The sequence below is a fragment of the Diospyros lotus genome, unplaced genomic scaffold (assembly GCF_014633365.1).
Source record: "Diospyros lotus cultivar Yz01 unplaced genomic scaffold, ASM1463336v1 superscaf1, whole genome shotgun sequence".
Classification (NCBI taxonomy): Eukaryota; Viridiplantae; Streptophyta; class Magnoliopsida; order Ericales; family Ebenaceae; genus Diospyros; species Diospyros lotus.
The window spans coordinates 819769-845933 of NW_026267104.1; the positions used below are offsets into that span (position 1 = coordinate 819769).

The window sequence follows — 26165 nt, forward strand, 5'->3', positions numbered from 1 at the left end:
AAGTTGATCAAAAATGTTATTTAAACACTTTATTTTTATACTTAAATTAATATTTATTTATTGATACAATATATTATGTTATACATTAATATAAATATAAAATAAATTAATATAAATTATTGATCAAATCTATATTTTCTCCTTTGAGCTTTACATGAAAAGCTTATCACCCTTTAATATATTAAATACTTAATTTTTATAATTTATACGTACTGATTACTTAATTATTTAGTTAATATTGAGTGTGTAATAAATATATCATTAAACATGTGCAAATAAAATAACAAAATACCACACTCAGTGACCGTTAAATTATAAATTCACCAATAGATAGGTTATGAGTCGTTGTAGGGGCAAATAACAGGGGAATGGTGGGCTTGTCACAGGTTGGAGCAAAATGGAAAAGGAAATGATGGGTTGGTGACTCGCAGGTCGAAAGTCAAAACAAAGAAAAAGATAAATGGTAAGTTAATCGTGAGTTACTAGTTGAAGAAAGAGAAAAGTGGGTTGATCATGACTTATGAGTCGTCAATCGAAGCAAAGATGAAGGGTTGGGATAGGTCGAAATGGCTATCACTAATAGGAGACTCAATTTGGATTGATGGGAGACTAAAAATGAGAATAAAGACGATAGCTGAATATGATGGAAAGATAAAAAGAAGAATTAATTTAGTTGATTATTCTTTTAGTTTATTTATTTTTTTGTAACTCATTATGCATGTAATTCATGTATTATTTTAAATTATATTAAATAGTTAATATATATAAATTATAAAAATTAAGTATTTAATATGTTAAATTTGAAATTTAGGGCGGTGATAGACTTTTTATGTAAAGTTTAAGAAATAAAATATGAATTTAATTTAAATTATTATTTCAAATATCAAAATTAAGTGTAAGAAATTTATACAAAGTGTATATGATTTATTGAATTGACAAGGCATGTTAAGTTGATTTGAGAGTAATTAAGAAGGGCAATTTGGTCCATAAGAAAGCGTGGCAGACTGGTTGCGTGGGCCCACCGAAGAACGTGTGCCACAAATGGCAAGCATTGTCCAGAGCTACGCCGGATTGGGTTTGTCAGATGCCAACCAGCTCCATGCACGTGTCTTCTCCACGCCTTCACCTTTCCAGGTTTTAACATTATTATTGAAATCAATGAAGGGCATTTTAAGATGAACCAGGGCATTTTAGACTTTTCATATAATAAAATTATTATTTCAAATTAAAAATAAAACCAAATTAGGCGAAGGGCAGAGGCAAGCGACGCAGTCACACGAGTTTGGGTTGTCACGTGCGAGCCACAGGCGTTCCGAAATCGCGACTTCATCCGAATACGCACATGCCATACATACACATATATATATGTAATAAGACGGCATTTCCGGATTAAATAAACTCCTGGTCGCAGCTGATCTCATCGCCCAGCTGTCCGACGTGGCCAGGACAAGCCACGTGGCGTCGGGGTCAACTATAAGACCCTCGCCCCCTTATCGAACCCACCGTCGATGCTCGAATGTCGCAATCTCTCCTCCTTCCAGTCTTCCTCTCCGTTTTACAAATCAATAGTTACATATTCAGAGATAGAGAGAGAATTGTAGATAGACCCTAGGGTTTGTAGGATGGGGACGCCGTTGACGGGGCGCGACGCCGGTGGAGGAGTGGCGGTGCTGAGTCCGGTGGATTCGAATTCGACGTTATCCAAGGCTTGCGTGGACGATTCGGACCTCAAATCCCCGATTTTAATCTTCCTGTTCTTCCACAAGGCTATACGGCTGGAGCTCGACGAGCTTCAGCGATCCGCCATGGCCTTCGCCACTGGCCAGCTCGCCGACTTACAGCCTTTGTTCGACCGCTGCCATTTCGTTCGGTTGATTTACAAGCACCATTGCAATGCCGAGGATGAGGTCCGCCTTCGAAATTTTTGCGTATTCCTCTTTTTATGAACTCAAGTGTTTCAAATCCCTATATTTTGAAACTTGGATTTATGGAGAGTAAAGGAAAGGAAAGGAAACAATTGAAACTCGACTGGTTGATTTTATGTTTAGATTGAGGAATAAGAAGAAAATGAATAGTTATTTCTAAAAAAAGAGAGGCTCTATTTCAATTATGCTTATGCATAAACCATGTATACGTTTATGTTACTCTCCTTCATTTCGCTTGCCCTTGACCAATCCTAGCATAGGGTTAACTGTGATTGGAACTTGAACTTGTTGAGGGAAAAGTAAAGAAAAGAGAATGAATGAATGAAGTTTGTGTTACTTATTTTTTGGTTCTGCGAAAATTTGAAAAATTATGTTTTGGTTTGTTTATCCAGAGACAGTTTACACATTTAAGTAATTTCTTTTTTCATTTAGAAATTTTAGGTCCAAACGACCTCTAGTATTTTTTCCATTTCTTTTGTGGAATCCTGTTGTTTAGTTTGGTTATTTGTGCTGATGCCTCTATGTTGGTAATAAATACACTGCCACTGATTTTCTTATCATTGCCAGTTTGCTGTTTCACCTTTTCCTTGGTATATGGTGTGCAAACAACTTTGTTTCACACATGTTCACAGAACATTCACTGGATTCCATGTTCACATTTAGCATTGCTTATGAATGTTGATGGGTTTACTAACTGAATGTCTCCCTTTAGTATGAATATCCCTGCATTTTATCTGATGACAGTTGGCTGTTGCCTTATCTGTAATCAAAGAAATGAAATCACATAAAGTGACATCAAGAAGTTTGAATTCCATTGCATCGGTACCTTAACAACTCCTACAAATGACTTGGTTTTTAATCCAGATTCCAGTTCTGGTGCCAAGAAACCTCATCAATAAATGGCTATACACAATACCATTTTTTTTGTTTTCTCCTGTTATTTGTTTCCGTCTATGTCATTCATACAAAACAACAAATGGAGGTGTTTGTTTTTGTTGTGCATGTCATTTATATAAATTGATTCTTGACAATTGTAATGACTCGTCATATATGGACTATAGTGTAGTAATAATGGCGGCATTTGCATGGATTTCTAATTCTTTGGAGGATCTTTGTCAACAAGGTGGCCCATTTTACCGGATATGACCTTTTGTTTGCAAGAACGGAGATGGAATTATTTTCTTGGAATGTTGCAAAACATTTGACGGACACTGCAAGTTGTTTTAATTGCCTTTTGTTGAATATTTGGATAAATATTTGGCAGTTCTTCATTTTTGATACTAGGTTAAGGTCGGTTGAAACTGCCAATAATTATCGGCGGGTTTGACAAGTTGCTGGCTTATACATCAACTAATGTTGTTTAACCAACTTATGGCGGTTTGTATAAACAACTGGTGACTAACGGCACCCATCAAGATGACTTGTGGATGTTATCGAGCACGAGCACATTGAGCAGTTCCAGTTGTGATAGGAAGAATGGGTTTTAACTCTTCAATGTTAGCATAGAGGTTAAATGATGTAATAGAACCCTATCATTGGAATGCATATTATACCCTCCATTTGATAGGTTCCAATAAGTAATGGCTGTGCCCAAGTATCTTTTTCATTTACTTCTAATCGTTCCTTTTAATGGCCGATGGTGTGTAAGGATTTTACGCAGGAAAGATATATTTTCCCCTTTTCTGGGGATCAAGAGAGATTTCTCCTTTGCTCTGAAGTCTTTGTGTTTTTGTTAGATTACCTTTCTAGTTTTGCAGATACTTAGATATAATCCCTATTGATCTGTTGAATCTTTTGTACATGGCTTATGTCAGGTCCTCAGATCTGACAAGGTCAATTCTCTGCTAATTGAGAGAATTAGGGCAGAATTTAGGGAGAAATGAGAAGAAAATTCAGAGAAAGAGAGGGAAACAGAAAGAGACGAGAGAGAGAGAGAATTCCTTGGAAAAATGCTTTGATGCCTTTGCATTCAGCTTTTTAGGTTTAATATACTGATCCAGGCAGTTAAGTTTGGCGCCATTAAAGCCTTTACAAGTTACAACATTAGGTGCATGACACTTTACCCCCTCTTAAAAAATTTCTTGTTCTCAAGAAATGGAGAGAAGACGGGCAGCTTGAGGAAACTGAGAAAGCAAGTCAGGTAAATATGTCCAGGTATTATTATTAGGATGACAGTGAGACCAGTGAACAAACACCTGAGTTAAGGGAGTCCCATGCCTGTAAATGACTCGTTTGTCCAAAATGAAAGCCAGTTCCACTGTAGGTGGAGCATCCAGAACATATGATGGAAAAGAAGGACGAAGCGCTGTGTTCCCACTGATTTTTTAAGCAGTGAAACATGGAACACTAGATGAATGTGAGAGTCAAGAGGCAGCTGAAGCTGGTAAGCTACAGTTCCAAATTTAGCAACAATAGGAAAAGGGCCATAGAATTTAGGACTGAGCTTAGAAACCTGCCTGTGAGTAAGAGCCCATTGATGGGAGTGTCTCAACTTAAGATAAACCATATCTCCCACTGCAAATTCCCATTTACTTCTTCTTCTATCAGCAAACTGCTTCATCTTGTTTTGAGCAGTTGCTAGTTCTTTTCGTAGCATCTGTAATACACCCTGTCGCTGCTGTGAAGGATGATTAGGAGATGGATCAATTGTTGGCACTTCTGGATTCCTTACATTTGTTTTCTCCATCTGAAAGAGCTGTTGGTGCTATTTAGTGGTTGCCTCCATCATCCTAAATGCTTATAATCCAGATTTCAGAGAGGGCATGTTGAATATGATTGGACTCTCTAAATTGTTAGAAACCTTACCAAACACTTAATTATGTAATACTTCTAAAATCTTTGTGAACTCAATTGTTTGAACTCAAATGTTATTGAAAGCTGTGTTACGGACGGATTTGTATGATGATGTCAATACATATCCTTATTGGAGCCAAAGTTTTTCTGAAGAATCTGGTTCTAGCCAACAGGAAACCAAGGTGTAACAAGGTATTATGGAAGCAATAGCATAGCCAATTAAATGCTGGGTAAGATTGTAAGATTGAAAATTGAGTTTAGTCTCTGTATAATCAAATCTGATTATTCTTAAAAAAATTCCGACAATTACTGCTGATGGTGGTTCTGTGGTTTGATTCTGCTGTATAAGCTTCCTTTACTATTGAGATTGTCAATAAGAATTGGGGTGTGTTTATACATGTATGTGTGTATATAATATTTATGTAATGCAGGACACCTGCTGCATTATGTCTTTCCTACTTCAAATGAAAAGAAATGCATTTGCTGCATTGGTGCGAGAAGCAGTGTTAGTGCCATAACATGATGAGAGAATTTTAAATTGCAGGTCATCTTTCCAGCTCTTGATTTTCGAGTGAAGAATGTGGCACAGGCATACTCATTAGAGCACAAAGGAGAAAGTGATCTGTTTGACCTTTTATTTGAGCTGCTAAATTCTAATCAAGAAAGAGATGAAATTTTTTCTAGAGAGCTAGTTTCATGTGCAGGAGCCCTTCAGACATCACTTAACCAGCACATGTCAAAAGAAGAGGAGCAGGTGCCCTTTTTTTTTATTACTAAATTTTTGGCCTATCCTGTTGGAATCTTTACTACAACTTCGAAGAATAACTATAACCACGAAAATGGCATTGGATCGTGATACATTGTATCTTTTTTTCCTGGAAAATGTGCATTTGACGATTGTATTTTAACCTATTAACTAAGGTATTTGTGTATTCATGACTTCAAAAAATGATTCCAAGAAAATATTGCCTTTTCAATGTTGTGTTTGAATGTGTTTATGGTAGCTGTAACCTTTACCAGGGTTTTGCATTATCATTTTGATGATCTCTCAGCAAGGAACCAACATTTTAATGCCCTATTGTTTCTGGATATGTAGTTATCCAGTTTCTATATTTTATGAATATGTTGTCAATTGTAATTTACTTAATGATTTCTGCTTGCAGCTGTCATGTGACAGTTCCTGGACTGAACGACATTTAAATTATTTTTTTATTTTTTTTAAATGTGTAAAGTATTACCTTGAAGGAAAGTCTTGATAGCAATGGTAAGGTTGCTCTATTGGATTAGAAGGTCACGGGTTTAGTCGTGGTTGCAATATAAGGAAAGGTTGCTTGCAAATATGACCCTTCCCCGACTCTAACAAAGTGGGGAACCTCATGCAGTTGGGATGCCCATAATGTTTTAACTTTTTTTTTTTTTGAAATAAGTGAGCACAATTATATAAATGAAAGCATGGTAGATGTACATCAATGATCCAGAACAGCCCATAATGTTTTAACTTAAAGAATGTTGGTACCCTATCTATAGCCAAATTCTTCTTGTTGAGAATGGGACCACTTGCAATTCCAGCTTTCCTTTCCATTTTAATTAATTAATTATTTGTTTAATATTAGTGAGGGGAAAACCTAAAGGGTGACCGTAGTGCAATAGGCTCCTGCTCTGCGAGAGTTGGGGGGAGGGTCGTCTTTATATGCAACCTTATCTTTGTTTTACAAAGAGATTGTTTCCAGAACTCGAACATAAAAGAACAACCTTACTGTTGGTACATCAAGGCTCACCTTCAGCAAGGGTAGAACCTGCCATAACAAAAAGAAAACCTAGATAATGTAACACAGTTTTGTTTCAATTAGTTCCCCTGCTCTCTCTCAGCTGGGCTAAATGTTAAGTTTGGAGTTTGTGAAACTTGGCACGTTTTAGATGTTCTATTTTTATTTTTTCAGTTTTTTATACCATTTGACTGAGTATAAAGTTTCTTCTGGTTTTCCTTCCACTATTGCAGGTTTTCCCCTTGCTTATTGAGAAGTTCTCTTTTGAAGAGCAGGCATCCTTGATCTGGCAGTTCTTGTGCAGCATTCCTGTGAATTTAATGACAAAATTCCTCCCTTGGCTTTTATCTTCTATTTCACCTGATGAGGGTCAGGTGATGCTGAAGTTTTTGCAGAAGATAGTCCCAAAAGAGAAGCTTCTACAACAGGTGGGGGCGCATTACTGCATGGAACTATAGAACTTTTTCTTTTAATTTCTTTTTACCTTTTTTAATGTTCTTATTCCTGGAATATATGAAACTGACCTCCGTTCTCATTTTTTTGAAGGTTATATTTTCCTGGATGGAAGGGATGAACACTAGCAACAGGACTAGAAATCTTGATGGTGATTCCCATATCCAGTGTTCAACAAACTCTAGTGCTTGTGGAAAATTAACCCATGAAACAGACAAAGTAACCTGTGCATGCAAATCTTCCAAGACTGGGAAGAGGAAATACTTGGGATCAATTGGTAATGATTGTGATGCCTATGAGATGCATCCAATAAATGAAATATTGCATTGGCATAATGCTATAAAAAGAGAGTTGAATGACATAGCAGAGGAAGCTAGGAAAATACAGCTGTCTGGGGATTTTTCTAATTTAGCAGCATTAAATGAAAGGCTCCAGTTTATAGCTGAAGTTTGCATATTTCACAGGTAACCTATATTTAGTGATCTGTAACTTAGATATTGTAAAATTAGCTTTCCTAGACCAAGCTATCTTCTACAGTAATGCAAAATTGTAGCAACATTTAAGTGTTCTCCTTCCTTGCCCTTTTTTAAGATGACAGGGACTTTGTTCCTTATTTTTGTGGCTATTTAGCAGTTTGTCTTGAGTAGCCCTTCCTTTCTTTTTATTTTTTTTATTTTTTTCCTATCCTTGTCTTGCATTGGGGGTGGAATATGCAACGAATCTTATATGAATAATTGTTGTTGGTTTTTTTTTTTTTTTTTAATGAAGTTTTGTCAAACTATCCATGAGTAGTTGTGTTATACTAATTTAAAACTTTTTAATTGCTATGGTTACTGCAGGGGGTATTACTGAGATGACCATATGATTCTAGATTATCCCAAGTTTTTTTTTTTTTTTAAATTTGATAAGTAAGACAATGGTATAAAAGAAATGCCTTAAACGGGCAAGATCCTGTATAGAAGGGAGGTTCAGAACCTTAGAAACCCAACTATCATACAGATCTGATCAATGAAAGAAATAAAAGAGGATAAACAAAAAGTCATATCCTCTCTCAACCACCAAGAAGGATACAGGGATGGTTCCCTTAAAAAAAAAAAAAAAACATAACTCAGAGCATGTACCTCTTGCAATAGGTTTTATGTTTTTGTTCATTATCTTGTTGAAAATTACTGTTGTAACATACACTTGGGGATTATTTTGATTTTTTTGATACTGTTTTAGATTTGTTCTCGACTTTATCCAACATAATGAGCCTTCTGCCTTGCTTTTCTGCAGTATAGCTGAGGACAAAGTCATATTCCCTGCCGTAGATGGAGAATTATCATTCTTCCAGGAACATGCTGAAGAAGAAAGTCAATTTAACCAATTTCGTTCTCTAATTGAAAATATTCAGGGTGGAGGGTTCAATGCTTCTTCTGCTGCTGAATTTTATGCAAAATTATGTTCACACGCTGATCATATAATGGAAACCATACAGAGCCACTTTGAAAATGAGGAAGCTCAGGTGAGCTTTATTTTGATATTATAATATTCCTTTCTGGGAAGATGTTTGATGACCAGTATCAATTTATGCCCAAACTTCCTGTGAATAACGTGATAAATTATAAAAGTTATTTTTGAAAGATGAAATTAATGTGATTTGTTACCATTCCCAATTGGTTAATTTAACTGGCGTACCTTGAAACCTGTGTCATCAAACATCTGCTTCTGTTGCTCAGGGGCACTTCTAAGCTTTCTGCACATACAGGTTCTTCCACTTGCTCGAAAACATTTCAGCTTCAAAAGACAGCGGGAACTGTTGTATCAGAGTTTGTGCGTGATGCCACTGAAATTGATTGAACGTGTGTTACCATGGCTGGTGGGATCACTGACTGAAGACGAAGCCTCAAGTTTCCTTAGAAACATGTATATGGCAGGTTGTGTATTGATTCTATATACTCCTGTCTAAGACTATGATCTATGTGGAACTGATATTATATGTATTTCTTTTGTTTCTAATTTATTGCAACTCTGTGATTCAGCTCCGGCAATGGATACTGCTCTAGTAACGCTTTTTTCAGGTTGGGCATGCAAGGGACGCCAGCAGGGTACATGTTTGTCCTCTGGTGCAATTGGTTGTTGTCCTGTGAAAAGGTTCACAGACATCGAAGAAGATTTTGTTCCGCCATCTTGCCCATGCCCACTCTTAGTTCAGATGGATGAAGTTGAAAGACCAGTCAAGCGAAACGTTTCAATGCTCAGTGAAAAAGATGATGTAGATAACCATCTAGAGACTGTAAATGACGATTATCAGAATCGTAGAGAACGATCTTGCTGTGTCCCAGGTCTGGGAGTGAGCGGTAATAATCTGGGACTGAGTACTCTTTCTACAGTGAAATCGTGGCGTTCTTTATCCTTCAGTTCATCTCCTCCTTCACTTAATTCCAGTCTTTTCTGTTGGGAATCAGATAATAGCTCTTCTGACGTTGGGCGCATAGTGCATCCAATTGATACTATTTTTAAGTTTCATAAAGCCATTCGCAAAGATTTGGAGTATTTAGATGTTGAATCTGGAAAACTTAGCCATTGTGATGAGTCATTTCTTAGATGGTTCACTGGAAGATTTCGCCTGCTATGGGGTCTATATAGAGCTCATAGTAATGCAGAAGATGAAATAGTTTTTCCAGCATTGGAATCCAAAGAGGCACTTCACAATGTTTCTCACTCGTACACGTTGGACCATAAGCAGGAAGAAAAATTGTTTGAAGATATTTCTTCTGCCCTTTCTGACCTTTCATACCTTCATGAAGGCTTGAAGGGTGGCCATTCGATGGAGGATTCAACTAGCAGTAATGTTGAATTCTCTACTGGCCATGATGGTGATAGCATGAGAAACTACAGTGAGCTAGCTACAAAGCTTCAAGGGATGTGCAAGTCAATAAGAGTCAGCCTAGACCATCATCTGTTCCGGGAAGAACATGAATTGTGGCCATTGTTTGGTAAACATTTTTCTCTGGAGGAGCAGGACAAAATTGTTGGCCGCATTATTGGGAGTACAGGTGCTGAAGTGCTCCAGTCAATGTTACCTTGGGTAACATCTGCACTTACTCAAGATGAGCAAAATAAAATGATGGACACATGGAAGCACGCAACAAAAAACACAATGTTTAATGAATGGCTTGATGAATTTTGGAAAGGAACTCAAGAATTATCGTTACAGCCCGATACATCGGAAGACAGTAATTCTTGTAAAGGTTTGTGCTACATATCTATTCTTGCAATCTGTAAATGTGGTATTGCTACTTTATGTAAATTGACTGGGGTTTGATGTTGTAGTATATTTCATGTCAATAATTGTCATGTAGCATGCAATTGAATTATAATAATGCACGCGGCACTGCTTACAGGTATTGATTCTCGGGAAAGCATGGACCTGAGTGACCAGATGTTTAAGCCTGGCTGGAAGGATATTTTTCTAATGAATCAAAATGAACTGGAGGCTGAGATTAGAAAGGTTTATTGTGACTCAACTCTTGATCCAAGGAGAAAATCATATCTTGTTCAGAATCTTATGACTAGGTTTGATCCATTGACAGTTAATGCTATACTTTGAATTTGTCACGTTAGTTAGCTCTTATAATTATATTTATACAGCATCTCAATCACGAGCTTTAAGATGATGCTTTCATTTCCCATTATAGAGTTCTGATTGACCAATCTCATGGTTTGTTTTTAGTCGTTGGATAGCTGCACAGCAGAAGTCAACTCAAGCAGCAGAAAGTGAAGCTTCTGATGGTGAAGGTATACCAGGATGCTCACCATCATTTAAGGATTCAGAGAAACGGGTCTTTGGATGTGACCACTACAAGAGAAACTGTAAGCTTCGTGCTGCTTGCTGTGGAAAATTGTTTACATGCAGGTTCTGCCATGACAATGTGAGCGACCACTCAATGGATAGGTAATCTTCTGATTAATGCATGAAGTTGAGGTTTGGCTTCTGTATACCTTATGTTTTATTTATTGTTTGTAGGAAAGCAACAACAGAAATGATGTGCATGCGCTGCTTAAAAATTCAGGCAGTAGGACCTGTTTGCACAACACCTTCATGCAATGGGCTTTCCATGGCAAAGTACTATTGTAGCATATGCAAGTTTTTTGATGACGAGAGGTATACAAGTCAATTTGAAATTTTCATACCTTTGTAATGTTATAGAACTCCTTGTTTTGTTCTTTCTGTGTTCAAATAAAGTGGACCATTGGATAATATAATTATGAAGTTCTTCAACTGCACAAGCTTTGTTGTATGTTTCAACAACGTTTCTAGAGTCATGAATCCATGTGCCTTTTGAAGACATTTTCTTAGAACTTGTTTAATTTTTATTGGAGATTCTACTGTCAGAAGTTATTCCATTTTGATCTAGATCATTCATATGTAAATAGTCCCTAGTGGATCTTTCTAAAAGCATTAGCTAGACCTTGAGACTTGTCCAATCAGATGAATATATTGTTTTATTTCTCTTTCTTTTGTTTGCTACTGCTGGCAACAAGATGAATAGTCAAGAAGATTAAGCTTATGATTTTCATTGATCTATAACCAACTCGAACTCTCTGGATTATGCTGTGTGACAGTGAATGTGATGGAGCGCAAAAGTTCAGTAGATATTTGTCTATTCTGTACTGATGTTCTTACAATTTTCTTTAACATTTTTATAACTATTTTCACGATTCTGGTCCAATATCATATCTGGATTATAACTAAATGTAATTGTAATGTTTATAATTGAAAGGTGTGCTTTATTCCAGCATCATTCTAATTGTCACTATATACTTGTGCTGATAAACTTTGTTCTGACCCTAAACCCTAAAAAGCACATGGACATTTTTGCTTGAGATATAATTCATGTCTTAGTTATTCAGTATAATAAAACTCGGGATCAACAATTCCTAGTTCACATTTTGCTTGTATGCGAAACCTGATTTGGATAATTAAGCTCCTCTTCAGGAATAATTAAGCCCCATTCAAGAAATCAAGGGTGTGTCTTACCTTCGACAGTAAGCATAGATATGAATCCACAAATACACACACTCACACAGTCACACTTCACAGGAAAAACAGTCAGTTTGTTTTCTCTCTCATCTTACTATTTAATATTTCTTGCAATTTTATCCCCCTATCTGGAGAATACTAGATAATTCCTTTGAAATAATTATTTTCTTCCTTCAGGACCGTCTATCATTGTCCATATTGCAATTTATGCCGACTTGGGAGAGGTCTTGGTGTCGATTTTTTTCATTGCATGAAATGTAATTGTTGTTTGGCCTTGAAGTTAGTAAACCACAAATGTCTGGAGAAAAGTTTAGAAACAAACTGTCCCATCTGCTGCGAGTTCTTGTTCACATCAAGTGCAACAGTCAGGGGTCTACCTTGTGGCCATTACATGCATTCAGCTTGTTTCCAGGTCTTTATTCTTCTTATGTTATCATATCATTGAACTTTTGTTTTTCTTACTTTTGCTTCTCATTCCTCATTAAATGATTGGAGAGTTTTGAGGGAGTTCCTGAAAAATAGTTTTTTTATTGACATGTAGGCATATGCGTCCAGGAATTACATATGTCCAATATGTTGCAAATCCATGGGAGATATGGCGGTAAGAAATTTTGTAGCTTTCTCTGATTTAGATTTTTCTTTGAATTATTTATTTTTGTTGCTTTGTAGGTGTGATGATAGGGCACAATTGATTACCAATAGAAAATCTGTCAAATTTGATGAACAAACATAATTTTGAAGATGGGCCAAGAAAGACGAACAATATACTTCTGATTGTATTTCTAGAGAAATTGCTCGACTAGGAAGGTTTTGCTTTATGTAATTGTTTTTTATCAGCTAACTTGGTATTGCTTTTGAACTGGTCCACGATCAGCTGAAAGGGCTGAATGGTTTTTGTTTATTGCTCTTCAATTAGATGCTTGGTTGTGACTCTCAATGCATGTTGAGTCTACATTATCTTAGTGTAATTTTTATCAGAATAATCAGTAATAAGCTCATTGGTGACTAACTGAGTATGTTTGGAAGATGCATATATATGGTCGCAGTGCTTAAATTTGCTGCAAAAGAAAACAAGAAAATATTGAAAACAAAAATGATTTCTAGACTTTGAATGATTGGCAATGAGATACATTATCTTCGTCTATTTCTTTTTTCTTCCCTATTCTGACATCCTTGAAAATAATTTTTTTGTGTCTAAAGTGGATTAAGGAGCTTGTGATCCCGAGATTGAGTGTATTTATGTAGTTATTAGTTCCCAGATAGTTAAAGGTTCTACTAATGAGAGGTAAAAAGTACAAACTGAGTAAACAACAGGTTAGTTCTTGTCGCTTCTGATAAATTCATTGGAATGCTAGAAAAAGTAATAAAAGCAAATAGATAACATCCTTAAATTTACAATGATAAATGAGTTGCTTCCTTGGATTGCTTCAGAGTACGCATGTTAGTCTTGTTGTATGAGATAAATTCATTGGAGCATCAACAACAACAATCACAAGCCTTAATCCCACTAGATGGGGAGAGAAATTCATTGGAACACTAGGAAAGTATAATAAAAACAGACAAACAAGGGACTTTATCTAGCTAAAAAACAAATAAACAAGATCCTTAAAAATTCACAATCATAAATGTTGCTTCATTGGATTGCCAAATGAGTAGCATGAACATATGTTCCTAAATTCTTGCTATTCTCTCCTTTTCTGGCATTGTCTTTCCAAGTTTATTGCTACTCTCCATATCTAGTTTCCTAGTTTTCTGCTTGTGCTTCAAGAAGGTTATGCTGTGAAAATGCCCGGATGGAGCATTACGCTTGCCCCCTCCATAACAGTTCAAAGTGTTCTCCTTTTGCCATAAGCTGCTTATGTTGTCCAAAGTCAATAAGATAAATCAGAGAAGCAAACTTGTATTAGTAGTTTGTGGAACTCAAACCACTTCATAGTTGAAGGCTTTGAAGTTTGGGGAAGATAAACCACTTTTACAGTGCAACAAGGCTCAACAAGAGATAAGATTTATGTCTTTAAGGATTCACAGTGAAACTTCCTCTGCAACCACCATGAAATTTATAGAACTTTTTGGACTTAAGATCCAATTCAAGTTTAATGACAAAATGTGGGCACTCAAAAGTACCTGTTGTCCTGGTATCTTCATACATAGTCTTCCCCCAAGTTAATAAATTGCTTGGTTGAACAAATAATTTAATGTGATGGGGGCCAAGGAGGTGAGTTTTTACCAATTTATCCTCATAGCTTGATGAAGCTTTGGTGCAATGGATCTGGATATCAACTATTTGAAGTATTCATCCTTCTTCCTAGCATCCGATGCATAATTATTGGAACTTAAGGCAATGTATCTGCCTAATACTTACTGATGTCTGACCTACCATTATCAAGTCATGTTGATCTCTTTCCTCAAGTCTAGCAGAACTTGTCTGTATTCTCCTGTCAGGATTTTGACTGGGCTTAAGTAAAGGGCCAGAAAGTTATTTGTTTGGATGGTGAAAATGGGAAGCAGCTACTTCACCACTTCATTATGGCATCCCTTCTAGATTGATTTTAGAATTGTTGGCTTGAAATATATTTATTAATAGTGTTCCCAGCATGCTAAAACCTAACCTTTATTAGTAAGTACTGTCATTTAAATATGCATGTTACACTGCAAGAAATCTGCTGGCTGCTCTAGAATAGTGCAAAATGCTGTCAAATTTATTCATATCATGTTACAATTTCTGTTGACTTATATGTGATGTTAGGTCTTTATTCAGCAAACTAAACTGCTATTTGGGTTGGGTTCATTAAATCCTGGTTTTCTCATTCAGCTGTATCAATTGTCATAAAGCCATCAGCATTGTTCTCCTTGGTTACTAGTATGTATTTTTGTGCAGCTGCATCATATCTAAGCTCTCTTGAGTTCAGTTTTGTCGGGGATATCTAATACGCCATTTACTTATTCTTTCCTAAATTGAAATATTAAACCCACCCAATTCAAAGCACTAAAATGCATGTGGATTTCATGCCCAAGCGGATAAAAATCCTTGTTACAGATTTAGTTCCCTGTAGTTTTTGTAGAACAAAAGCTCATTTTTGTGGCCTACCTTCCTGCCATTTTACTGCCTCTCTTCACACACATCCACACAGAGGAAAAGGAAAGGAAACTGTGAATTTGTGGTGGAGCCAACCTTTTGCAATCTTTTGTTGAACTCAAGATGATTAGTTCTAACATTCGCTATGACCTATTGTGAGCTCACAGTCACAAGTGTTGTTCCATCTCAGGTTTACTTCGGTATGCTTGATGCTCTCTTGGCTACCGAGGAGCTTCCAGAGGAATACAGGGATCGTGTTCAGGTATTTTGCTCCGTCTAGAATCAAATGCAAGATGTTACCCCTTCTTAATCCTTGCTAGGAACACCTGCATGCTCTTGAATGGATTGCTTTGGCCATGTTGATTGTTTTATTCATGTTAAATGCCTTAACGTAACTACTACGATATACAGTTTCATCAAGCAGTGCTGGCTTGCCCTACTTTCTTCTTTATCATGGCCTCATAGAATATGACGCCATAGATAGAAATGGCTAGCAAGTTAAAATTATTGTAGGCGACCTCACCTAGTAGGAAAACTTATGTCATGTTGTTGTTGATATCTTATACTAATATGTTACTTATCAAATGGCTTTCCAGGATGTACTGTGTAACGACTGCGAACACAAGGGCACGACCCGGTTCCACTGGCTATATCACAAGTGTGGGTTCTGTGGATCATATAACACTCGAGTGATCAAAACAGAGTCCAGAAGTTCCGACTGCCCTGCATCCAACAACCAGTGAAAGGTTTCTTCATTTTTCTCGATCCAGTATGATGAGAATAGCTTGTAAATACTTGTACAGAGCATGCTCTCAAAATTTGTTCCCCAAACTTTTGATTCCGTGCCCAAAATACCAACCAACTTCACATCTGCTGCTGCTCAATGATTTCATGTATACATAGTAATGGGGTCAGAACAGAGGAGAATCTCCAACTCTTCTTCCTAAGCTTATATTTTCTATTTAGTTAAATACATTAGGGTAAGTTTCACCCCCACCCACCCTCGCGGTTTCAGTCATTTTTACAACCACTTTTTTTTTTAAGCATAGCAGAAATAACTTTAAATGTCTATTTGGAGGTTCGAACTTATAATCTCATGCTGCTTGTGAGGTGTTAGTCATCACTTGAGTTGTGCGTGGGTACTTTTTTAAAACACCCTTTGTGGTTTATTTTTTGTATTTCAAGTTCTTATGATTTTTCTTTTCTTTCCCAAAAGAATAATTTCTGTTTGTGATTGGTAAAAAAAAAAAAAAAATGTATTTAAAAAGCATAAACTAAAGAAAACTTGAAATAGTGAGTAAACCACCGGGGGGCGGGGGGACAAAATAATTCAAATTAATGATGAAATTTAAGCAATGCATTATTAGGCATCCCAAAAAGAAAAAAACAATAGAAGAAGTGGGAGGGACGGTTGGCTTTGCGTTGAGGTCCAGAGCCCAAAGGCCAATTTGATGAAAAGAATTCAGACGAACAAATGGATTTTTTTTTTTTTTTTTTAAAGGGTGGCGTGAACTGATATGGAAAGGTAAATGTTATTTGAATATTTAAAGTGATATTTTATATTGATTATTATTAATATAGTATATCAATAATGTAAAGTGTTATTTAAAATCTAAGTGAGTAAATAAAGATTTTAGATAAGCAAGTGGATTGAAGGATTGAGAAAACCTCTGTTTTGATTCAATATTTAATTCTAATAGGAAACGAAAGAAGGCAAGCGAAGCGAATATATATATATATATATAATTAATTATAAATTATGAAAGGTTACTTATAACCCTAATTGGAAGTCACATCTGACGTGAGAGTAGAAGATTAATTTAACAAAGTTTTGATTATCAGAAAAATATCACAATAAAAAATTAAGAAGTGAATTGATAAAATAAAAACAAAAAATGGTAATCAAACCCCCCAAAATAATAATAATAATATATTTTAAGCTATTTTCCCTTGATATATAGGTGCAAAAAGCATCATAAGTTGTTAGTTTGTGATTTTCAGAGTATCACCTATCTACCGAAAGATATTGGATTCATTCATTTTCTTAAAAATTCAAAATTCAAAAAAATAAAATAAAATTAGCGTGAGAGTGGCAGTAGAAAGAATCTACTTGGAAGTAGACAATCCAAAGCAGTCTACCCGAACGTTGAAACCGAGTATCTCTCTCTCTCTCTCTCTATATATATATATATATACATAAATAATGTACCTTCCGGCGATGTTCTAAAAACCAAAACCAAACTCAAACTGGCCGCCACCACCAATTTTCTTTTCCTCTTTCCTCTCCGCCAGACTTCAAAACGCAGCGCGAGAGAAAGAAAGAGGCAAGAGGGAGATAACAAGCTGTGCCTGTGATTCTGCGAAGACTCTTATTAGACAGAGAAACATTGTTTTTTTGCATATATATATATATATACGAACGAACGTATGGCTACAGCGAGAGAGAGATCGAGGCCTTTGCACAACTTCGCATTGCCGCCGCGCTTGAAATGGGGCCAACAGAGGTTCCTCCGGTGCATGAAAGTCACCAATTCCAACGGCGACGATCACAGATCCTTGGAATCCGACGGTTCCAAAGCCGGCATCAAGCGCAGCAGATCCTCCTCCTCCATCGCTCCCGACACTTTGAGGAGATCGTCGCCGTTGAAGCCGATTAGCGGCGGAGACTGCATCGGAATCGAGGCGGTCCGCCAGAAGCTCTTGCTCGATCTCCGAGTCGCCGCCGACAAGATGAAGGTCTCGATTCTCGAAGAGAAGGAGCTCGAGGACTTGACCTCCGCCGCACGGCCTTGGAATCTGAGGACTCGCCGGGCCGCCTGCAAGGCGCCGACCGACGAGTCTTCTGGCGGCGGCGGACACCGGAAAGTTTGTAATTCGCCGGAAAGTCAGGCGCCGGCGCCGGCGAAACCGAGCCGGCTTAGAGGCGCGGCGGGGATGGGGTCAACGGCGCAGCAACAGAGTCCGGAGAGAACAGAGAAGGGGCCAAGAGCTAAGTTCTCGGTTTCGCTCTCGCGAGAAGAGGTTGAAAGAGATTTTCTGTCAATAGCTGGGATAAGACCGCCGCGGAGGCCGAAGAAGAGGCCTAAGATAGTCCAGAAACAACTAGACGTAAGAGAAAATCCAATTTTCTTTTCTTGTTCTTCGGTCGTACGTGAACACGTACATGGAAAGAGAATTCTCTGTCTGATGCCAATCTGGCTTTTTTTTCCCCCCCTTCTTTGAAACTTTTACAGACGCTGTTTCCAGGTTTGTGGTTGACGGAAATCACAGCGGATATATACAAAGTTCCTGATATCCCCGAACCCGGGAAGGTAGTATTTTGACAATTCTCAATTATTTTATGGTTTCCGTTGATTGCCTTTTGCATTCTTCTTGGCCATTGTGGTGATTATTCAGATTATTGACCCTGATTTTTGTCAATGTTGTTTCTGCAGGGGTAGAGATGAAAGCGCAGATGGTTCTGGAGTTTCTGATAATCTGATAGCTGACTTATGGTGCAATGTGAAGTAAATTAATCATAATAACGCAATCTATGTAAATGGGGAATCCAATAAAATCAATCTTGATTTCTTGATGATGAGTTGTACTGGTTAGAGATATTATAGATCTAATTCAATTCATTAATTCCATTGTTTTTATTTGATTTGGTTTTGAGAAATTTTATGAGTATCTTTTAGCGGACAGGAGGCAATCTAGATGGAAGAAAAAATGTTGATGCACTCTCCAAGTTTTTTTCATATATATATGTAACTGTTTGTAGACAAGACCAATGCATCATTCTGTATTAGGGAGTTCGCATATGCCATACCAAAAGTTTGATCTGCTGGCCCTTTTAAGCTATATTCACGCAGAAAAAACAAAGCAATACATTAAATGAAGAACTTTGTTATTAATTTCAATCGACATAAGTAGTTCAGTTTACCACCCAGAATCTGCTGTATTAGTCAGCAAATTTTCTTCTTCCTTGCTTCGTTGCACTGGCTGGAGCTGATTGTGGATGTATACCTTTGGATTTCAGATGGTTCTGTTGTAGGATCATGAGTTTTCCCTTTTGGATTTTACCATGAAACTTTGTTGCAATTCAAGTTGATGTTAATCTGGTTTGATCACTTTTGTGATATTTCTGATTGTTCTTTGTCCTGCTGGCTAGATTATGGTTACATATTTGTTCTATTCTAGCTATAAGCAAGTTCATGCTAGTTGTCTTTCTTGCTGCACTGCAGCCATCCTTGGATTTTCCAGAGATTGGTCACAACATAAAGTTGGGTCAAGTACCAAACACTGGCTTCATCACTTTTGAGTTCTGTCCCTGGTCTGCTAAGCGAGTTGGAAAGGTGCTACGAGATTTATGCTATACTAATGACAGTTTATGGTACTCCCTTCGATTGCATTATTCTACAAATCCCGTTGGATGTAAATATGTGATTCATGTGATATATGGTATGGTGTGCTATCATAATGTTTTAGTTAGATGGTTGAGCTTTTTATGCATCTGCTGGAGGCTCTATGGTAAGTATATGAATCTCAGCATAAAATACTCAATTTTGCTACTATCAACATATAAATGGAGAGGTTGCATTGTACATGATGCAAAATGATTGAATACAGGCTAAAGCCAATACAGATATGACTAAAATTCCATTTGCTGCGACATGGAGATAAGATCAAAATCTCTTGCAACAGCTACCTGCAGCTTTGTTCCCACTGTTGACAGTCATTAGATTTTTTCAGTTGTATTCCTTTTAGTATGTCCTCAAGTAGGATTTGTCAAGCAACAGAAAATGAAAAGAAAATTTTGTCTGCTTGTATTTTCACATGGCACTGACACAAGTGATTTATTTTCTTTTCCTTTTATTTTCCCTCCACAAAACTGGGTTCCAAATGTAGCCTGTGTATTTTTCAGAAAAAGAATGTTGAAAGGCAAGCTTGATATAGCATTTTGTGAAAGATCTCAAGGAAATTGCATTGCTTCCTGGTCCTTGACATCAATACGTGTTTGGACTAAATCTGGAAGAGCAAAACTTTATCACGTTCTTAATTTCATGTACTGTTCTCTGTTCTATTTTAAGGTTTCTCTTTTATTTCATGCTGCTTTGGTGCAAAACGCAATCCTCCTTATATACAGCTGCTCTCTGTTCTACTTTTAGTTTTCTTGCATTTCGTGAATTGGCTTGGCAGTCAAGATGTGTTCTCGAACTTAGTTTCATCACACAGCTAGTTCCTAGGCTTCAAATGAGAGAGCTGCGGAAGTTCTACAACCTTATGCGTCTTTCTCCGAGTATGTTTTGTTGCTTGTGGAGTCGTTTCCATTTGCTGACACCTGGAAAATCTGCTAGCATCAGGTCTTTTGGCAATTCATATCACCTGAAAATACATTCCAAAGAGAGTGATGCTCCTTTCTTCCCATGATATGTTAATTTTAGGAGGGAAATCTTCTTCCACTAGCACGCACATTGCAGCCTCCACTGGTGGTGACTAAGTGTTGGTAAGCAAAGGAGGTGTTAATCTGGCGCATTGCTCTTGAATTCTTGGGGAAGTATTGCACCCAGAATTCATTTCCATCTATGTAGTTCGGTCTGTGATTCACCATTGAAGGTTACCTAATCCCGTATCGGTAGTATCCCTGAAAAGTTTGGGTAACTACTTCATCCGTGAACTCAATAATTCTTTTAAACTAATATTTTAAAGTGAAAATTCATGATATTACACCCTGTTGTCCATCTACTCATCTATCTTGATACCAGTCAGCACCTCAATCGAGAGAATCCAGAACTCGAAGTTCAAAACAACATCGGATTTAGTTTTGCATCATGTATCCTCATCCTTCTCCTTGTTATAATTAACAGTGTTGGGATTGAACACAGAATAGAACTCTGTGAATCCTGTTAATTTGTGGGACTTTTTTGTGACATGCACTCATAGTTGATCTATTATATTATAGTTTTGAGCTTACTCTTGAGGCATTTGAATAATGGCAAGCTGCATTAAACTGTTCTTAGATAGTCGTGTTTCCTAGTGCACAGGATCTGCTGCGAATTTGTTATAAACTATTATGAGTCCTTTTTCTTTTCGTCGCTTATATCATGGAATTGTTATTGGGCTTTGGACTTTGATAATTCAGCCCAAATGGATATGCATAATGTTTGCCTTTCCAAGTGAGATGTTGCACTTCCACCAAGGCCCTTTTGGAGTATACTGTAGCTGCACTGGTTTATACTTGTTCTACTTTCTGGCCGCCTTCTGGATGTAAATTTTTATGAAAAATAGTTTTAAAAAAGGTAGGAAACTGACTTAAGGCCACTTTGTTGCGTTTTGCTCTCCAAGTCACCTAGAGCCAGCTTTATGTTGCTAGAATTTTGTTTATAGTGTCATTGACTTATTTAAACTTATAGACCATATGACATGAGATTATTCAAACATTAGTGAGACTATACATCAAGCTATGAGTTACTACTAACAATTGCTTATCCCTTTCTCCACTGCTCACAATGGACCCAACATTGTTATTTGTGAGGTAACTTTGATAACAGGTGCTAGGTCAGCCATTAAAAAGGAAAGATAACATCAAAGCAGTTTATAGCTAAAAAATGCATTTCCTATCATTGTAGTTGTATTTTCTGCATAAAAAATCTGTAAAGATTTGATTCAAAAGATGGATAGTACACTATTTATTTGGAAATAAAATGTTTCAAGTTCTGTACAGATCAGAGATTTGAGCTGTAAAAGTTTCTTTCAAATTAGGAAGCACATTGTACTCATTTTCATGACCAGTGTCAGAGATCTCAGAGACCCCTCAAGATCTCAATGGGTTGGAAGTTATCTTTCACATGGAGAAGTCTGCATTTTCTTGTTCAAGGTATCTAATCATCTATATATCCATTTTTTGTCCTTTTTTTTTTTATTTTTTTTATAAAAGGGTAAGTGTAGATTTAAAGTGATCCTGCAGGAGTTTGTTCAATTTTTTGTCTCACCATTATGTTAGGTTCAATGAGGTCAAGTTATTTCACTGCACCTATGTGACCTTCATAAAGCTGACAGTATTTCTGTTAGATTTTATTAGTAACATTATTAGTCTTTTATCCTTAAGTATGAGATAATATCAATCGATCAACTAGGCCCAGAAGGGCAGGGACACTGGAGACAGTTTCCCGGGCACCTCAATTGCAATGTCACTCTGGGCTGCCACTTGGTAAAAGTATGATGGTTGTAGTATTTCAATTGACATATAATTAGGATCACCAATTGTCAACCTAATCACTGGTTGGTTTCGGAAGCTCCAAAAAGAATCATAATTGTGGATTAGGTGAGTGAATAATTAATTTGCTTTAACTTAAAGCAGCATTACCGATCAGAAAGGTAGGCAGTTTTTACTGAAACTAACAGTAACAGTAACAGCTAAATCCGAGGCTAGAATTAGGACGGCAAGTCAGTGGAAAGAGACCGGTAGGTCAATTGAGTGGAGGTGCTCTTTAATAAATATGAGCTGGTGGTCCGGTGGATGCATGCTAAGTTGGCCCAACTGATGACACGTCATCTCTTTGTCAGATTAGGTTTAGATTCTTAGAACTTGTGGAAGAGAAAATGAGACAGGAATAATATCATAGGAAGCACATAATTGTTGTACTTTTGTTTGTTTTCTCAGAAGAATCATCAGTGTATAATAATAGGGGGTTTATTTACTTCATATTTATTACTTCTGTTGCTTTGTGTTAGGTAATTCTTCAAATTTAAAGTTGACATACATGAAATTCTTTAAATAAACTCAATTTTGAATATATGAATAGAAATAGATCTAGATAAGAGGAAGGGAACTCAATTCTATTGAAGTTGTTGCCTTTTGTATAAAAGGAAGTGTTCCTATATATTATAGTTTTGGGTGATCATGCACCATTAATTTGTCAAGTAATATTATAGTTGATGATTGAAAGATTATGTCAAATTATTAAAAAAAAATTTAAACTTTATCTCGTGTATCAATTATATAATAAATTTAAATTTTTATTAAACATATATTTGAATTTTCATAATTGTAACAATTACATAATAATGTCATTAAATTTAAACTATCAGGGCATCTCTTTATTCAAAAATTTAAAAAAAAAAATCAGAAAAAAGTGAATAATTATTAGAACTAAATTTAACCTAGCAAATACAAAAAAATAAAAAATAAAAAAATTAATAAAGAAAATACTGAAGAAGCCTTAGGGTTGCCCGGCTGAAGAGCAAGTTTTGTTCCTCGACGTTTTCCCTGTTTAAAATTTTTGGATTTATTTTTTTATTTTGTTCGGTTAAATTTAGTTTTAATTCTACTTAATTATCATTTAATTAATTTAATTTAACTTAATAATGGAGCAGTTTGAGTGCAATTTACCTTTTATTTTTTCAATTCTCTCTTTGGTTTGATTTTTTTAATTTGATGAATTTTGTAAAAGATATTTAATTTTTGGATTAAAAATTCCACCGTTAGTTTAAATTTAACAGTGTTATGTATTTATTACAATTATGAAAGTTAAAATATATGTTTGATAAAAGTTAAAAGTTGATTATATATAACACTGGTAAACGTACAAAAAAAGTTTTAAGAATTCTTTTGATAATTTACCCAAAATTCTATATTGAGTGGAACAGTGGGAGTGGATGGATCTCTTAAAACCAACCTTATCAATTTCCGTGTTATTCTATTAATTAATTTATGTTTTATTGTGGGTTGGGTTGAGTCACAAATTAAGAGTTTGCGTAATACAGAAGGGGGAGGAGGTGGGGGCATGGAGCATGCTACAGTACCAATAATGGTGGTGCAGATATAAGTCGAGTGTCGTTGGTCCAACTGCAAATGATGGTGGCTTCTCTTCACATGGACAGACCAAAAAAGTTTTTTTTAAGTGTGATGTAGAAAAAGAAGGAAAAGAGGAAATGGTCCATCCGTCCAAATGCTGGACTGGACTAGTAGCAAGCAAAGGTGTACATCTCATCAAATCAATTATCTCTAACACCAACAACAAATCAACACTCTGTCTCTCTCTCTCTCTCTCTCTCTCTCTCTAATGCTTTCCTCACTCTTTATCTTCTTTCTCTTTCATCCCAACCCTACTCCAGCAGCAACAAAAAGCACCACTCATCTTGGAGACAATAAGAACAGACATTTATCAACATTATATGCAAGATTTACGTACACTTAAAACCATATATACTCAAGAACAAACCATATTAATAGATTTAATTAATAGTATCTGGTGGTGTTGGGTCTGAATTTTCTTTATGCATTTGCTCATCGAGCAGCAACCCAATGATTTTACCAGATTACGTACCCTGTATCTAGAGGTTTCTCCCTCTTACGAAAAACAAAAATATACAATGGAGAGAGAGAGAGAGAGAGAGAGAGAGAGTAGGGACAGCCATAGCCATATGAATTAGGAAGGTACCTGTTCTTTCTTCGTGTCCCCTAAGCCTATAACATGTTGATATACAAGAACATATCAAGACCCTCCCTCTCTCTCTCTCTCCATCCCTGTTACCCCTTCCTCTCATTTCATTATCTTTCTGGCGTAATTAATCCACCCATTGAACTCTCCAACTTTACATCATCAAACCACTTAGCCACTAACTAACTAATTCAAACTTACTTGCTCGACAAAATCAATCCTAGAAAGATCAAAGAATCTAAACGAAGACTATATATAAACTGTGAAAACCACCCAACTGCAATATTAATCAAGATCATCACTTCTTGTTCTTCTTCTCCTTATTCCCATTTCTGAACAAAGAACCCAAACCGAAGAAGACAGTAGTTCCTCCAGAAATACAAGGAGATGGCACATTAATATTCAGCACTGGGCTTATCCTAACCCCGTTGCCATAATTAGCCCCTCCATGATGATACTTCTTCAATGGAGGCTTCTGTGAATTATTATATGAAGATGAAGCTGCTGCAAAAGACTTTTGCTGCTGCTTCTGCTTCGGACTAGGGACCGACCCAGTGGAGTTGCTTCTGGAAAGAAGCGGCAATGACCAGAAGGAGCTCTTCTTGGAGCTGTTTTCACAATGGAGACTGCTACTTCTCTTGATCTTCCAGAAGGACTTGGACGGAGGCTTCATCATCACTTCATTGTTCACACTTTCTTGCTTCGAAACTTCAACATTATTATTGCTAGGAAGAGGTGGAAGAGAAGAAGTTGTTCTTGGTTTGGATACTGTAGAAACACTAGAAACAGAAACATGCTTTGGATTCACAAACCTTTGTTGAATTTGCAGGGGCCTGATTAGGCCGCCGGAGAAGAGCTCGTCGGCCGAAGAAGAAGGCTCGGTTCCGAAGCTGTCTCCGACCCAGAATTTGAAGTCAGGGCAGGAATCGGCCGCCATTGATATTGATGAGTCCACTGATCGGCATGGAAAGCTCTGGTTTGAATCATCATCATCATCATCTCGGTGGTGTTGAAGATCATGGGAGAAGGAGATTCTGGGGCTGGTTCCAAGGCTGGGATTTTCGGAGAAGAAATCGATTGCCATGTGTGGTTCCTGATGGATCAATTTTGGAAACTGAAGAAAAGGTGGGTGAGATTCAAAGATGGTGGGCGGATCCGATTGGCATTGAAGGCTGGAAATTGACGACGGATATGGTTTTGAGGAAGTCAAAAAGGAGAGCCGGAGGGGTTTGAATTTGTGGGTTGCAAAGGAAAGGTTTGATTTGAAGTTTGGAAGCTGAGAAAGTGCAGGAAAAAATGAACTGTAGCTGAGAAGAAACTCATGTCTCTGGGAATAGTGGTGAGAGAGAGAGGGAGGTTGGAAATGGAAAATTCAAAGTCTTGGATTCCATTCCATCAGAGGCAAGACAAAGCAGCCTAATTTTCCTCGAACACAGAGAGAGAGAGAGAGAGAGAGAGAGAGAGAGTTTTCCTTTCCTATAATGGCATATTTATAGAGAGGCAGAGCATAGAATAATTAAGTTGACTAGAACAACTTGAGACCTCTGGATTTGAATTAGAAAAAGAAAAGAAGGGAAGAAAGAATGAAAGAAAATTCATAATGGGATGATAACCCCATAACCCTCTATCCGGAATAAAGTCAGATTAATTAATTAAAGCAGACTTTTTCTGGTGGGAATATCATCAATTCATTTAGTTGAGGTA

General features: G+C 36.8%; 3 protein-coding genes across 3 annotated transcripts; 2 read left to right on the forward strand and 1 right to left on the reverse strand.

The window, feature by feature from the left end:
• Positions 1 to 1420: 1420 nt before the first annotated feature.
• On the forward strand, positions 1421 to 16162 carry LOC127792976 (zinc finger protein BRUTUS). The gene is made up of 14 exons (XM_052323684.1): positions 1421 to 1907; positions 5263 to 5472; positions 6718 to 6912; positions 7031 to 7401; positions 8213 to 8441; positions 8685 to 8853; positions 8959 to 10170; positions 10324 to 10495; positions 10653 to 10874; positions 10947 to 11084; positions 12141 to 12375; positions 12505 to 12564; positions 15230 to 15301; positions 15636 to 16162. Exons 1-14 carry the CDS (start codon positions 1623 to 1625, stop codon positions 15780 to 15782), a joined length of 3717 nt encoding a protein of 1238 aa, XP_052179644.1. The 5' UTR covers positions 1421 to 1622; the 3' UTR covers positions 15783 to 16162.
• A 1105-nt stretch (positions 16163 to 17267) lies between these two features.
• On the forward strand, positions 17268 to 18677 carry LOC127792837 (uncharacterized). The gene is made up of 3 exons (XM_052323449.1): positions 17268 to 18147; positions 18273 to 18350; positions 18474 to 18677. The coding sequence occupies exons 1-3, from the start codon at positions 17467 to 17469 to the stop codon at positions 18477 to 18479; spliced, it is 765 nt and encodes a 254-aa protein (XP_052179409.1). The 5' UTR covers positions 17268 to 17466; the 3' UTR covers positions 18480 to 18677.
• Positions 18678 to 24227: 5550 nt separating this feature from the next.
• Positions 24228 to 25907, reverse strand: LOC127792812 (uncharacterized). Its single transcript, XM_052323412.1, has one exon. The coding sequence runs from the start codon at positions 25543 to 25545 to the stop codon at positions 24760 to 24762; it is 786 nt and encodes a 261-aa protein (XP_052179372.1). The 5' UTR covers positions 25546 to 25907; the 3' UTR covers positions 24228 to 24759.
• Between the last annotated feature and the right edge of the window lie 258 nt (positions 25908 to 26165).

Excerpts from the sequence above, each read along its gene's own strand:
- LOC127792837 (XM_052323449.1), top strand. The coding sequence starts at position 17,467 with ATGGCTACAGCGAGAGAGAGATCGAGGCCTTTGCACAACTTCGCATTG. Across the intron at positions 18,148-18,272 it reads TAGTCCAGAAACAACTAGAC|ACGCTGTTTCCAGGTTTGTG; the intron begins GTAAGAGAAAAT and ends AAACTTTTACAG.
- LOC127792976 (XM_052323684.1), top strand. The coding sequence starts at position 1,623 with ATGGGGACGCCGTTGACGGGGCGCGACGCCGGTGGAGGAGTGGCGGTG. Across the intron at positions 1,908-5,262 it reads ATTGCAATGCCGAGGATGAG|GTCATCTTTCCAGCTCTTGA; the intron begins GTCCGCCTTCGA and ends TTTAAATTGCAG. Across the intron at positions 5,473-6,717 it reads TGTCAAAAGAAGAGGAGCAG|GTTTTCCCCTTGCTTATTGA; the intron begins GTGCCCTTTTTT and ends CCACTATTGCAG.
- LOC127792812 (XM_052323412.1), bottom strand. The coding sequence starts at position 25,545 with ATGGCAATCGATTTCTTCTCCGAAAATCCCAGCCTTGGAACCAGCCCC.